The 16,013-nt window shown below is 42.1% G+C and overlaps 1 protein-coding gene across 4 annotated transcripts in view; it reads left to right on the top strand.

Moving 5' to 3' along the window:
• The window catches only part of LOC117449601 (IQ motif and SEC7 domain-containing protein 1-like), a 105,524-nt gene that overhangs the window by 41,652 nt on the left and 47,859 nt on the right, over positions 1-16,013 (top strand). Inside the window, exon 1 of one of the 4 annotated variants that reach the window (XM_034087367.2) lies at positions 12,703-12,925. The exons of the other annotated variants lie outside the window; for them this stretch is intronic. Within the exon in view, the coding sequence (XP_033943258.1) occupies positions 12,807-12,925 (119 nt within the window). The 5' untranslated portion in view covers positions 12,703-12,806. Of the gene's footprint in view, positions 1-12,702; positions 12,926-16,013 lie in introns of those variants that run through there. 4 annotated transcript variants of the gene reach the window in all.

Genomic DNA, 16,013 nt, shown 5'->3' with positions numbered 1-16,013 from the left:
TGAGTGACAACCTCCTTCCATCAGCAAGGGCATTGAAGATGAAACGTGGCTGGGTCTTTCAGCATGACAATGATCCCAAACACACCGCCCGGGCAACGAAGGTGTTGCTTCGTAAGAAGCATTTCAAGGTCCTGGAGTGGCCTAGCCAGTCTCCAGATCTCAACCCCATAGAAAATCTTTGGAGGGAGTTGAAAGTCCGTGTTGCTCAGCGACAGCCCCAAAACATCACTGCTCTAGAGGAGATCTGCATGGAGGAATGGGCCAAAATACCAGCAACAGTGTGTGAAAACCTTGTGAAGACTTACAGAAAACGTTTGACCTCTGTCATTGCCAACAAAGGGTATATAACAAAGTATTGAGATGAACTTTTGTTATTGACCAAATACTTATTTTCCACCATAATGTGCAAATAAATTCTTTAAAAATCAGACAATGTGATTTTCTGGATTTTTTTTTTTCTCATGTTGTCTCTCATAGTTGAGGTATACCTAGGATGACAATTACAGGCCTCTCATCTTTTTAAGTGGGAGAACTTACACAATTGGTGGCTGACTAAATACTTTTTTGCCCCACTGTATATCCATGTGTGAGCTGCTGTGCTGAGCCCTCCGCTGAATCCATTCCACTTGTTTTAGATGTTTTGAGTTATCATATTGGAAAAGTTTGAAGAAAACTTTAATTATAGGAAATGTTTGTAGTGGTAGCGTTATGCAGCAGAAAAACAACGCTCCTAATACCAGAGCTGGATCTCTGGGGGCCACCGATCAACTCAGAGCGGCTTCTAGACCGTAATAGCAGAAAATTACCCCAGGGATCTTTTTTGAATTGTGTTTTTCTTTCTCTCTTCACTATGTACATTTTCTTTCATGCAGTCTTCCTCTTTTCTCTCTGCCTCCTGACCTGACGACAAAGCAATCCCATGCATTTGATCAGATGTACAATAGAGATGCACAGACAATGTAACAGCTTAGATGGGATAGCTTATTTCCAAAGCCTGAGTGTGCATATTTGAGTCAATATAGTTAACTAATGATGTAGTCCTTGGAGCGCTTGTTGCGGTGATTCTGCCACTTACCCTGCTAAGATGATCAGCAGGAGCAGCGTAGAAAATAAATGACAACCAAAAGCCCACAAACTGTTCAAATGGACTGTTTTCACTTTAATACCACCCGAGTGTAACACATCTAAATGCTCGGAGCAAAACAGGAAACTTCTCACACGGTTTTGTGTTTGCAGGTTTTTTTGTGTGAAATATATAGAAGACATATGGTATATGGACCTGTTGCACTTGCAGAAAAGAGATACTAAAATTAAAACGTTTTTAGCAGGCTTTTTATCAAACGCAAACTTGATTAAGGCAGATTTTAGTGATTGCATAACACGTATTTAGCTTAATTGAAGGTGCAACTAATGAGGATTTTGGAAGACAGTTAATATGTTCCGATATATAAATGTAATGTTTTATCTAAGCAAGACAAAAACATAATGGGAAATGTCCATCACGTTGTGAGCCTTAAAGCAAAAGATATTAAAAATAATAATACACAGAAGCATCACATCTTTATATTCCTGACACTGAAATCAGGGATCTTTTTACTTCCTGCTTTATTAAACAACTTTAACAAAAAACAAAGTTGCTGATTTAATTAAATAAAATCTTCTGTCTATCCTCTAATTTATTTACAGACTATTTGTTCTAGCTCTTTTAATTTACCAAATTGTATTCCTGGTCGGGGTGATAATTAAAAAACTGGGGAGGAAATTCAATTAGCGGTGTGATTCAAGAACCTGGACAGCAAGATGTGACCTCAACGATTTCCGACATGTGCGCGTATCACCAAGTTAGATTACTGGGTGAATATCTGAACCAGAGGTGGTAGATCACCGGACCTCCCAGAATAACCGCCAGTCGCCCTCCTCAATGTGTTTCATGTCTTCCACTCTTGACTTTCCCGTACTGCTCAATGTCAATCAGCAGCTGGCCATAAAGCCTGGGGAGAAAGTATAGCCAATTTAAATGTAAAGCATAAAAGAGCCAAATGTGAAGTGTTTGAAGTAAAATAAAAAAGGTGAATTACTTTAAGATATGAACTATAAATTAGATTATTTCAAGTTTCCATTAGCTGTAAAAATGGCTTGAATGCCATTATAAGTAAAAGAGGTCAAAATGGCCTTTTGATCTTTAACGCTTTATTTAACTTAATTTGAATATAGAAACTGAAGTAGAGTAGAAAGTACAGCACGGATAAATGCTGACAAATAGTTAAACATCAAAGTCAACAAAATCATTTAAATGTGCTTATACTGTAAAGTTTCAAATACATATCTGACAAGACAAAGACCTACGTTTTGTGATTTGTCAGTAAATAATTTCTCTCCAATATTTCAGCCAATACTCACTTATCGCAAATATATGAATATCAATGTAGTTGTCAGCCAATAAGTACATTTATAGGAATGCCACATTGTCTTCAGGTGATTAGGAAACAATGTCAATTATTTTAATCACTAGACACATTCATGTTGTCAACTGTTAAATGTCACATAAGCGCCTTGGTCACAATTTCTGATGGATTAGTAACTTGATTAGTATTTCGGTTTGAAATGATTTTCATAATTTATCAATCTAAATATCGATATAAGTATAAGTTCCAAAACTTCAGTATTACTGGCGCTGTATAGTCGATACATTTGTTCAGTTTCAATACAATAAAAAACTAAAAGCCGGAAAGGGTCCGGATGATACAAAGTTGTTGAGGCCCTGGGTGAGTTTGCTGTAAGTTGGAGAGCACCCCTCTTCTTGTGAGGCTGCTTTTGCTCCTTACTGAACATAATGTCAACATTACGATCCATTATGAAGTCTGCAAAGTTTATTTTGTGCTCCAGCCTTTCAGTATTGCCCCCGTGTCCTCATCTGTAATGATCCCTCCCACTTATATCTTCTTCCATACTGCTGCAGAGCGGTCCATTATGAAAGAAAACCCCATTGTGAAAAATATTGCCTTTTGTGGAGACTGTGATGTGCCCACCTGCTCGTATTGTCTTCCCGTGACTGTTGTGTGGTCAGAGTGCTCTGCAGCAGTGAGAGGTGGAAGCAAGAAGTGTGTTTACTGTATGTCACAGTGAAAGTGGAGCAGTCAGCCGAGCCAATAGGGATGCAGGATTGCTGCTTATTGCGGGACAGGATAATTGCTCTGTACGGTTTACTGAGGAGGGAAGGTTCTGAATTGATCTCAACGCATGTGGCTGCAACTTGAAAGGAAACGGTACAAAAGCAGCGGATTATAAATTATATGACCATATCTGACGTAGGAATATAGATGACCTCATCAATAGAGGGGGGGGGAAACGACTTTCTCCGTGGCAGTTCCTCAGTGCCATGGAGAGAAAGCATGTTTTAACTGATTGGAGGATTTCCTGCTGCTGTATTCATGGTCTGCAGCTGCCTTCCAGTTCAGTCCTGTCCAGAGGGAAGACCTCTCTTCACCCACCAAGCCCCGCTCAAGGCTGAATGAATGCTTTTTAAAACCCAAGATGCTCCCCTCTCCCTTTTGATTCCTTTTTTCTCTCAGATATTCTCTTTTTTCTTCCACCCCATTAAAAAAACATCTGCTTCTCTTTCTTCTTCCACCCTCTCTCACTCGGTGTATCTAATTGTGCCTATCCTGTTCTGTCTCTTGATTAGATTATTTGATTAGATTTATTTCGAATGTGTAAAACAATAATACAAAAATGTAACATGAGAATTAATATACAATACAAAATTAAGTAGTGTCAAATTGATATACAAAAATATTACTGATTCTAAATTATGTATAAACAAATAATCTACTTAATTAAACTTCCGAAAAGGGGTGGGAAGAAGTTTACACTTATTTAATCTCACCCCTTTTCCCAAAAACTAAATTATTATTTTGTTAAAGAAAGAAATGCATTTGTTATTGAAAAACAACACAATAAATAAACAGATACATAACAGAGGTAAATGATATTCAAGAAAAGATAAAAATAACAAACCAAATAAATATATGAACTGCAAACACCTAGTTATAATTAAACAACGTCAATGAAATGAAAGAAACACATCTTGATGGATAGATTCAGGCGGGGGCTCTACAGAGGTACACGTGACGCTGTGCGGTCAGGGTGAAGTGTAAATCTTTCTGTAAGAGTTTACGTCCCTCTTTTAAAACTCCCATGGTACTACCTAAAGGTCGTCAAGCGGATATTATTGCAATGCTTCGTTTATTTGTGGTCTCGACTCTGATTTGACGTCTCAACATTTGCACAGATCTGGACCAGGAGCTCCATCGGATGTATAAATAATTCAGTTGCTTTATGATATTCATTATGGTGAATGACTATTTCACAACAGAACCTGTGATTATCTCCCAGCCCTCTAATGATACCACTGCAGAGCCTATTGATTCCTGCAATAGCTTCATAGGATCACAGACCCCCCGGCCTGCCTGCTGCAAACAGTGTTATTTGCTGACGATTGGACGGTGTAAGGCAGCTCATGAGGCTATGTTTCAGCCGCGGGGGGGATATGGTGAACGAGTGACACAGGCGGTAGAGAAGGAGAAGTATTACCATGTGTATGTTCATGAACTCTGCATTGTATCAGCTGTTGTGCTTATTTAACGCCGCATTCTCTCTGTAAGGCCTTGATCATATCGGAGGTCATTTGGGCTTAACGGCACAGTAAACATTTATTAAATGTGGCAGCAAACAGGCCTTGGGAAATGAAGGAGCGCTTGTTGTGCTTGAGAGTTAGTGTCTTTAAAAGTGTGTTTAAAAAAATTAATTAAAAAACAGCCATGAAAGAACCTTCCACTTCCTATAACATTCTACCAGTTGTTTGAATTCTTTCTTTATTGCCCGTTTTTATTTACTGTTGTTAGTATTGTAACGTTTTGATTTCACCAGATGGGGAGTCACAGCAGCACAATGATTTAATGGGCCTGTTAAACAGAGCCCACTTCCGTAATGTGTCTGAACTCATGGGAACGCGCTCGGTTTGTCTTTGAAGTCCCCAGCTTCTGTTTCGTCATCACATTCTCTAAGAGTTAATTACAGGATCTTTGCTGCGCTGGATCACTGGAAACACAGTTTACACTCTGCCCATGTGGCTTATTATAAGTTGCTTTGACTCTGAGTAACAAAGGAGAGTTTAAGGCTCTTTCTGCCATGTGCCTTTCACTTCACTCTGCTCTGCTGTTGATCCTTTTGGCTGAGGGGGAGATGTGTGTGTGTTTTCATGTGTATCTGTTCTGTTCTGTGTGTCTGTCTTCATTGTTTTGCATTCAGCAAAGCCACACATAAACTATTTTAAAGGATCATAACACAATACAATAAATGCTGGCCAGCATTCAGTCGTAGCAGTCTTGGCAGTGTCTCACATGGATACGAGTCCTTGTGATATTTAAACACTTCATTTAAATTGGTGCTGCACCAAAATGTCGCTGATAATCTCCGACTCAGAGTTTTAACAAAAAAAACGTTCTACATTTATAAGTAAGTCAGGAAAGTTTGAATTGTCACAATCAGTTCTTGAAATATGGCTTAAATAAAATAAAAAAAAACTCTTTATTTTGATTATTTTATTGGCCAAATTTAAATAATGATCCTTCTTTACACAGGAGTTCATCACATAACAACCTTTTGTTCACAATAGGTACAATAATGTACACACATGTTATGCATTAATACACAGTAAGGTTTTTTGACAGATTTTTCAAATAATTTCACACTTGAAACGGTGCTTCCCTGGGCTTTCAGCAATTCACCTGTCACAAGTAAATCGTATGAACAGACACACACACACACACACACACACACACACACACACACACACACACACATACAGAGACTCCTTCTATTTAAGTTTGATATGGAAAAATACAGGTGATGATGAATTGTGATCACGTGACATTTTTAAGGGCTGCTTGTATGGCGACTTGTGAAGATGTTACCTAGCACTTTGTCTTCTTCTGATAATCTTCTGTTCGCTCTGTTCTGTTTTTTTCTCAAAGGCGAGAGTTGTAGAACATTGTGGACGCACACGATTATGTTGATTTGGTATCAAGCCATAATAACCAAAATGTACTGTCACAGCGCGATCATTGCAACGGACACTCATAATGTCAGCAGCAGTCATTTGGCCGTGACATTATATGTGATGGGTCTTCACTGAAGACATGGAACACTTGATAAATATGAATTACTATTTCTTTCAGCACAAGAACAAGCCGCTTCATTATAACAAAATATGTAACTCTGTTATAACTCAGAGAGGCAGAAGTTTTTTCTTTTATCAGTCAAGGAAGAACAAGCACATTGTGCCTGCAGTTAATGCGTCTCTTCAGCAGTAATGAAAAGACACCCACCTGTCTAGTGACAGCGCACAGGTGTTACATTTCAAGTTAAAAATAATGTATGACTGATCAGTGTGATTTTAAAAGCCTCTGGTGATACAAGTGCAATCGATCCACCTCAAGCCTCCCTTCTTCTTAACCAATGATTTTCTCTCTCTGTATTCCCCATTTCCACTTCCCTGGTAAATTAGATGTAGTGAGAGATTAGTGATACTGTGGGAGTCTCTCACATAGCTTATCTTTTCATCAGCTCCATGCCACAGTAATATCAAGCAAAGAGTCCTCCGTGCGCTTTAGATTCATCTCCCGGTCTGATAGGAGGCTTTTGCAATTCCATAACTCTGTTTCGCTGCTCAGATTGAGCAGGGGGGGGGCTTTGTTGGGATGAGGTGAGAGAGCGAGGCATACTTTCCCCAGGTAATAAAACTGGAGAGCCTGATCGCTTGTTCTCAGCTGCTTTTTCAGCTCTATTTCTCAAGTGGAGGGATTTGTCTGTGTATATGCAACAAGATATTACTGGTGCCGCTGCTGAATTGTGTTTGCGATGAGATCTCCTGCGAGTGAGGAGTAGAATGTGCAGATGACAGAGGGATTAGATTCTGAGGGTGGATTTTTGTTTTCCCCTTCCTGGGTCATACAAAATGAGACATGAAGGAACAGCACGACCTGATCAAGGAGCTCTGGACTAGCTTTCCATTATGACTCTGTGATATTGCATATTTATGGCCTAATGAATACTTAATCCCCATTCTAATTGGCCTTTGATTTAAGATCTTGTACCAGGCTGGCTCTGTAAAGCCCCCAGACTCAACTGAATTGTAGCCTTTGTTTTCTGTCTGCTGTATTTCTACTCTTGTGTTCCTGCTTCCTTTCCCTCCTTTCCCCATGTACACACTTTCAACCACATTCCCTGCTTTCACAGATCCTCCTCTGTAAATCAGATCACTGCCTCTCCTCCTCCTTAATCACCTCATTCCCACTTGTTGATGCTGTGTTAGTCAACAGGGGCCATTGTGTAGATTATGAAGAAGGTATAAGTAGTATAAGGTATAATAGTAACTTCAATACATTGTGTATGAGGGACAGGCGGCATTTTGTATATATTTGTAAGTATATTTTGCTGATGACACATCATTCATTTTTCTTAAAGTGGACCTATCATGCTATATTTGAATAATATATTGTAGGGCCATACCTATATAAAACATGTCTGCAAAGTTTTTTTTTCAAAATACCAAACAAATCATGCATTTTAGCCATGCCTCATTTCGCTCTATTTGCTCTTTTCCAGCCCTGTTTTTGCAAGGGCTGAATCTGAGAAGTCTTCTTCGCTGCTTTTGTGGCAGACTACAGCGCCACCTACAGGCCTGGCATATGTACTACAATGTCTCCAGTGCTTTCGAACAGCAATGGCCGTGGCTGTCTCCTCCTGATAGGTGGAGAGTTGCATAGGCGGAGCTCCTCGTTCCTGACGTCAGAGAATTTTCAAATCTGGATCAGTCTGTATCAGATCCGTTGCAGCCCCGTTTTTTAGAGATTTGGGTATGGAGGAAAAGAGAGAGGGTTGTGTTTTCTGACACTTAGTGAGTTCCCTGACACACCGGGGACACATATTCATGTATAAAAGACGTACAAAAGTGCATTTTGCATGATAGGTCCCCTTTAAGTAAGATTTAAATGCATTACTTTTATTTGTATTTTTTTATTTCAGGTAAAGGATCTGCACACCTTCACGGTACACATCATGTGTACTGTATGTTTTCGTGCGAGTGCAGAGTGTTAGTGTTGCTATAACTTCACATCAATATGACTGACAGCAGCTTTTCACGTAAGCGTAAACTTCTGCAGTAGCAGTCAGAGCCTCAGCAGATATCCTGGGGGTCAAGTGATGGCTCTGTGTGTACTTCAGTCAGGAGCAGAGAGACAGCTCTTTGTTTGGCCCGCTATGAAAAGCTCGTCTGTCTTCCTCCTCTGATGTTCTCAGGCTTGCGGCCAAGTCTGTGAAAGAAGGAGCTTTAGCACAGCGCTGTGCCCTCTGCCAGAGAGCAACCGCTGAGCTGCGTTGTTGTTACATGGAAACCACAGCAGAGAAACCAAGCTTCTCCTCTTCAGCACAGGGTGGAGGTCACTATCTCTGGGGAGTCCAGTTGTTCCAGCTGTTGACACTAATTGGAGAGGTTAAGAAAATGTTTTTGTGGAACGTAAAGTTTATGCAGTAGGTGTATTTTAAGTGAGTCAAACCTAAACAGAACAATGCTGAAATCACTAGATAACATTGGCTGTGATGAAAAGGAATAGGAAAGAAAATATGTTGTTGAATCCACATATGTTTAACTAATGTTGCTAAATGAGGCATGTGCTCTCCCTCCCTTGGTCTGTCACATGTGCCTAACTATAATCCTCCTGGGGGGAATGTTTTCAGTCATATTGATCCCATCAGGCTGCAGTAAGTCATACAAGGAGGGGATGCACTGCCATCTTGTGGTGTGCAGCTCTCAGTGCTTTAGTCAATGTCAGTTTTCTCCCACTTGTCTCTCTCTTTGACTCTCTCTCTCTCCCGTTCTGATGTGTTTTGAAGTGGGCTGGAAGCTCTTGAGAAGAGACGGGACCCCCACTGAGCAGCTCAGCCGAGGACGATATAATGCTTCCTCATGTTGTGAACAGACAGTTCCTCCAGTACTGTTGTTCTTACATATAGTGTAGACGGATACATACGCGGCACAGTAACACTACAGTTTGTACTTTTTAAGATTTACTAGAGGATAAACAGGGTGTACTGTGATAGGAAGAAGTACTACATCAGTTTTGGAAATTTCAAGTGTACAGAACTTGCTGTTTTGTGACCTCCAGCAGTTGTTTATCTCTGTTATCTGTCTTTATATCAGCTAAGGCCACTCAGCAGAGAACAGCAGCCGATTCAGCGAGAAACGAGCGATGTCAGGACATTCTGTGATTTTCCATTTTAGCTGATCAACTCATGAGGCTTTTTTATGGTTTTCTCATTTGTAGCATGATGCATTCAAAACTGCAACAACTGAACAAGGGAAACATTATTTGGTGTAAGACAGAGTTGCATCTAATGATTTTTTTCACCATCAATCAATATTGTTGTCAATTAACCAGTCTTACATTGTAATGCTTTCCAAACCCCAACATAATCATATAAACAGCAAACATTACATATGACAAACAAAGTAGTTGCTGAACAAAACATTTTGTTTTATTGAATATTTAATTCAGCTCTACTTTAAAAAAATGAGCGAATCTCAATGTGTCTTCTTTTCAGTTTATCATTTTAAAGCGTTTTTAGTTTTTAATTGATAAAACTGTGGTTGAGAGATTTGGGGTGAAAAGAGGCTGTGACATGCAGCAAAAGATTTCACATTAGGTGATTATAAGCTCTCCACTTGTAATTAGGTTGGAACTCATCATCATCATTTCCTGTGACACTAAAAGCCTTCTCGGTGTGTGTTAATGTGCATTCTCTTTGTGTGTGCATTCAATGCATCTGTGCTTCTGAGTGCTGCTCAGAATCCTACAGCCATAGTCCAACAGCACACATTATACCAAGGGCCAGCTGGTTTAAAGGAGCCATATGGTGACAGAGGAGCGGGGAGGTTGGCACAAGAAAGCCAACGTATGCAAGATTTGTATCTTTATATGAACAAGCCTTGATGTGTGGAGGGTCACCCAAGGCCAGAAATATAAATATATATTACAATAACTGCATCCTGTGTGTGCGCTTGATTGTGTTTGTGTGTGGAGTCTGTGCTTCTGCGTTGAAGAGTGCATTGCTGAAACCATGAATATAAGGTTATTAGTCAATCTGAAAGTGTGTGTGTGTGTGTGTGTGTGTGTGTGTGTGTGTGTGTGTGTGTGTGTGTGTGTGTGTGTGTGTGTGTGTGTGTGTGTGTGTGTGTGTGTGTGTGTGTGTGTGTGTGTGTGTGTGTGTGTGTGTGTGTGTGTGTGTGTGTGTGTGTGTGTGTGTGTGTGTGTGTGTGTGTGTGTGTGTGTGTGTGTGTGTGTGTGTGTGTGTGTGTGTGTGTGTGTGTGTGTGTGTGTGTGTGTGTGTGTGTGTGTGTGTGTGTGTGTGTGTGTGTGTGTGTGTGTGTGTGTGTGTGTGTGTGTGTGTGTGTGTGTGTGTGTGTGTGTGTGTGTGTGTGTGTGTGTGTGTGAGAGAGAGAGATGGGGACAAATTGGAGGTCCCCATGAGGGGAATCATTCATTTTAGGGTGAAGACTTGGTTAGGATTAGGGTTAGGCATGTTATGGTTAAGGTTAGGATAAGTCTCCAGGAAATGCATATAAGTCAATGTAATGTCCCCTGAAGTGATGTATACATGGTGTGTGTGTGTGTGTACGCGCCTGGACTACAAACACATTTTGCTCAGGGTTTGCAGATACCGTACACCGTGAGTCCTGTGAAAGCCCCCTCCCCCCACAACCTTTAACCAAGCGTGCACATACATATATACAGACACAGAGAATTTGGTCAACTGTCAAACTGGAGGTTAAATTACACGCCAAGCTTTGGTTGAAGTGTGTTTTGAATTGTATCGGACGAGCTCACTGAAGAACTGTCTCTGCAGGGCTTTTGTATGTGGCATTTCTAGTTCATTCAGCTCATTTCTAGGCAGTGCTAGCAAGGACTGAGAATGATAACTAGTCTACTTGTTAGGGGCTGCAATATCTTCTGCTTCCCACAATTTAAATGTTGAAATGAGAAGTAAATTGCATTAAAACCGTTGCCTTGGCCTTTTAAATGGCTAAAAGTGGCGCAAAAGGAAAGCTCATTTAGTGCCCACAAATGCAAAAGGGTTTGTCCTCTGAGGAAACCAACGATGTTCTGCTCTGGATGTGTGAATGTGAGCAGTTTTAGTGAAATGATATACAGTGTTTCCACTCTGCACCGAGAGCTGACACAAACAAGCCCACAAACAGTCACGCACACACAGATGGCTCAGTGACAAGAGCACGTCAGCGCTGGAGTGATCAGCACTCGTGCTGGGTAATTACAGAGCACACAGCCAGTGTAATTGAAGTGAGATGACGCACACCTACAATTAGCCACTACACACGTTCATTGAGAAAAAGATAAAGGTCTGATGGTACTAGTCACCTTGGCGTTAATACTCAATACATCGACAGCGCTGTGTGCTGTCGGGTCTGCCCGGGGTGAAACACATCCTCCCCTGGAGATTGTAAGCCATCAGCCCTGAGTTTCTGTCTTCAGCCCACTGTGTGTGTGCCTGTTTGTTTGGAGCTTTATTATGTCCTGATGAGAGCTTGTCTCCATAGACAATCTCCTGCCTGCCTTCCATCATGCTTTGGATGCTGTTACCTGGTGAAACTGTTCACAAGACTACCATCTGTGTCCTAACAGCAGCACAGTGTACTGTATCTGTAAACCATCTTGAGTTTGCAGACCATATCTATTATTTCCCAGAATGAAGATGACATCTTGCAGCCTTCTTCTGCTCAATATTTCACACTTCCTCTCTGCTTTTGGCATCACTTGTACATGATGCAATTTCTGTGCAAGCCATATACTTTCTATTTCTCTTTGTGGGAATGGTGGAAAGGTAGTCGTTAACTCAAAAATGATCTATTTAAGTTTTTCAATTGCTTCCATTATCTCCTCTGTCTAAGTTCTGTAGTGTTTCTTTTTTCTGCAGACATAATTAACCACAGTCAGCAACTCATCATCTTTACCTTTTTGCACCAATCCTCACTGGACTGGAAAGCGCTTTTGTTTGGAAAGACACTACAGAGAAAAGTGCATTGATTTCAGAAGAGAGATGGATGGAGATGGAGGGTAGGGGGGGCGAATATATGAGAAGAAGAGATATGGGAAAAGAGAGAGGGAGTGAAAACAAAATGGGAGGGAGGGGAGAGAAGGCATGTTAATGAGCCCTACCTCTGACACATCCTCCTGTTTCTATGGAGACCAAGGAGCCAATCCTGTGGCCCTGCTGAGGACTGTACTACTCAGGACAGATAAGAGGGTGGAGAGAGGCGTACGCAGATGCTTCTCTGTGTTTATGAAAGGCAGCGTAATCTCCAGAAGCTCTGCTGCAGGTCGTCTCCTCGTGCTTTTTATTTAGGAGTGCCCCCCCCCCCCCAGGCACTGACTCCAGTACAGACTTACCCTTCATCCTCTGCTTTAACACAGAGGCTTTACATCAGTTCCTAACAGACAGCTCCTTTAGCTTCTTGGCTCAATGACAACCCTCCCTCCACCCTTCCTCCTCCATCAGCAGCCACCCCCCCCCACCAGCCGCCAGCCTCTTGGACGCTCCTCGTTACATCACACACACCGCTCTCTAGCTGCCTTGTGTTTGTGACTGGGAGGGAGAGGGGAGAGTGTATGTGAGTGAGCCCGTGTGCGCACGCTGTCTCAATCACGCAGTCCCATTGACCAGCATACAGGATGGACAAACCCAGCGTGTGGCGCGCCGTGGTGAGCAGCACGGACCCCAGGCGGGCGCGAGACCCCGGGTCCCAGTCAAGCAGACCGGGCTCCGCCATGGGTTACAGACTCTACGACATGTGAGTAGCATGTTCAGTATCAATGCCATCAGATAGGACGACAGGCGTAGGAGTAGCTCCCATTCATGGAGACAGCAGTGGAGTGGGTGTGAGTGGAGGAAAACACGGTGTCTGCCTCTCCGGTGTCTATGCTGACTCACCTATGGCATCCGGACCTCGCTCTGTCCGCTCATGTTCCCTTCCCATGTCCTGAGTAAACAACGTCTCTCTCCAGGGGAGGGGCGGCAAACGTTTGTATGTGTGGATGAGATGCAAACATGTCACAATGAATTATACTGTGTGGCTTGATGCAAAAGCTTGAAACCTGAGTGCTGTTTTGTGTTTTCTCACCATTCTGACTGAAATCACAACAGAGGCATGTGAGTGATGGTTTTGGAGCCCCGGGCGGCTGAGGAAATAACTACTTTCTCGATGATGCTGTGACAGCTCTTACTGGGCACACACGCTCCTTGCAGCTTCTGCCGTGTGTGTGTGTGTGTGTGTGTGTGTGTGTGTGTGTGTGTGTGTGTGTGTGTGTGTGTGTGTGTGTGTGTGTGTGTGTGTGTGTGTGTGTGTGTGTGTGTGTGTGTGTGTGTGTGTGTGTGTGTGTGTGTGTGTGTGTGTGTGTGTGTGTGTGTGTGTGTGTGTGTGTGTGTGTGTGTGTGAAATGCGGCTGAGTCTGAGGTGTTATTTTTGGGATAGCGATACAGTCTCCGTGGAAAGCTTGCGTCCACTCTTCTGTAAATCATATGTCAGATCTGAGGGGATGACAAAAAATAAAAACATTAGATTGTGTTTTTATGCTAGGGTTTGTACTTTTGGTATCCTTTCTGAACACATTATTTTCCCACAGCTTCAGTATTTAGCTGAATAAGCATTCCGTTACATTATTTCTCTGCAAAGGCACATTTATGTTTTCTTTGCTGTAATGTGTGTAGCTTGCATCCCATCAGACCCTCAGATTCCTCTAGAGCCCCGTAAGTGTAACCGTGCATGTGAACACTGGAATTTTCCACACATGTTCTTGTCAGCTGGTGCATAATGTCGAACTGAATTACCCTGTCATGTAGTGATCTATGTACCATACATGGGGATCAGTCATCATAATGAAAATGACACCTTCACTGGTCTCGACGGAGTCCTTCACAGACGAAGTGCCCCCGCCATCCACTGGCTTCAATCACTGTCTTGTTTCCATGTTTACGGCGCACATGAATGCACAAATACATTCTTCAGATTGCTAAGTTTCTTTACTGTACCACTCATCAATCTTTTGCGAATATCTCAGCCTGTTAGAGGCTGGTTTCTTTCCTCCCTATTTCCTTTCAGATTAAGACCAAAGGAAGCTTTAACCACACAGTCACATGACCAGGCCCTTGAGGCAGTGCTCAGGAAAGTGTGGTGCCGATGACTTTGTGACACTGAATTTTTCGGAGACAGAGGACATGTGCTGAAGATTGACATCAATGCGTTGGTTTGACTGTCTGTCAAACAGTCTGAGTCTCACAATGCTTGACAATACTCCTTTTAATGAGGAGCTGCAGCCGGACTGTTCTGTTGTAAATGTCATTTCATCGCTGACAGGCCGCATTCCCTCTGGACTGCTAATGCTGGAAGGCCACGAGGAGGATAACCTGGATTTAACCAAAGACTTTTTGGTCTTTTAGGACAGGGTTCCCAAACTTTTCAGCCCTGGCGACCGCTGTCAACGGGGGGGGGGGGGTGCGCTAGTGGATTGTCAAAGGGGGGATTCTACAGATGGCCAGTCCGCCCCTGCAGAATGTCTACTATGCACACGTTAATAATTTAAAAATATTGGATCAAAAAAGTATACATTTTAAATGTGTAATCATCTCGCGACCCCTACTTTAGGAACCCCTGTTTTAGGATACTACACTTCACTGCTCTGGCCTCAAGGGATGTACAGATTGCCCTGGGTAGAATATCATAAAATACAGAAAGATATGTGAAGTATATTTTGTAGCACAGTAGAACAAACGTGTGTGCCCTGAAATGCAGGCATAGCAGATATAAGACACAATTACATTTATGATCATTTTTCAAACCAGGTCCGTTAATGCCATGTGTTAAAGTAGTTGACATTAAAGTAACGTTGTTTACTGTCAACTACTTTAACACATGGCATTAACGTGCAGGGTACTGGTGCAGAGCAATGTAAGGCAAAACTACACTGCCGGGATAGATACTGCACACATGTTGTGTTTTGTGTAATAATACACGTAATGAAACCATATTAATGATGCTAGATCCACAGCCCTTGCCTGAGGTGTTATGACATGGATATCTAAACTCCTGCATCAGTGTTGCTGCCCAGCGTCATTATTCAGCAGTTGTTTAGCTGGCTTGTGAATGAAATAGGAATGACTTTCTAATATTTAGCTATTTTGAGTCATTCCAGATTATGTTAAAAATATGTTTTGTAGTTGCGATTTGTACAACTTTTCTTCTCAAACCAAATGCTTTCTGTAATCCCATTGTCCGTGACATTACCATCCAGGAGGTTTGATCTTTGTGCATGGATTACTTTCTGGTATTCATAATCTCTTTCCTGTCCTCGGCACACTGAATATATAAAATTGCATACGGACAAGGTGACTAATAAACAACAATGGGCTGTACCCTTCATTGAGATAATGTCATGCGTGCTCAGAGGGCATTCATGCCATAAAGCCATTACAGCAGGAATGCCAATTTCCCATTATTGGCTGAGAGATTTTTAATGTGATGCCCCTGTTCAAGTGACGCCAGCACTGATGAGAAAAAGAGAGTGCGTCACGGAGCTGTAAGGCACTGACAGCACATTCCTTTACTTTGAGCCTCTGACAGCGCCGTGTGCTAGGTCTCCAGACTGAGAAACACAACTTGCAGCATAGCTCTGATTATGCCTCTGCCGGAGACAGCAACTGTACGATGCATGTGCGTATTGCATGAGACAACATCTGCAATACAATGCATCACATTGCCAGCACATGGGCTGGCACAGAGCGTGCTGTCAGTTCATATAGCATCAGTGGACGGGGGCATGACTTAACAGAGCTGGAAGTGAGTCACTAGTTAAAACGGGGATACATGCTGTATGTATGTGCAG

Source organism: Pseudochaenichthys georgianus, chromosome 7 (assembly GCF_902827115.2).
Source record: "Pseudochaenichthys georgianus chromosome 7, fPseGeo1.2, whole genome shotgun sequence".
Lineage (NCBI taxonomy): Eukaryota > Metazoa > Chordata > Actinopteri > Perciformes > Channichthyidae > Pseudochaenichthys > Pseudochaenichthys georgianus.
Note: the sequence above shows the minus strand (reverse complement) of the source record. Positions and strands in the feature narration are given on the sequence as shown.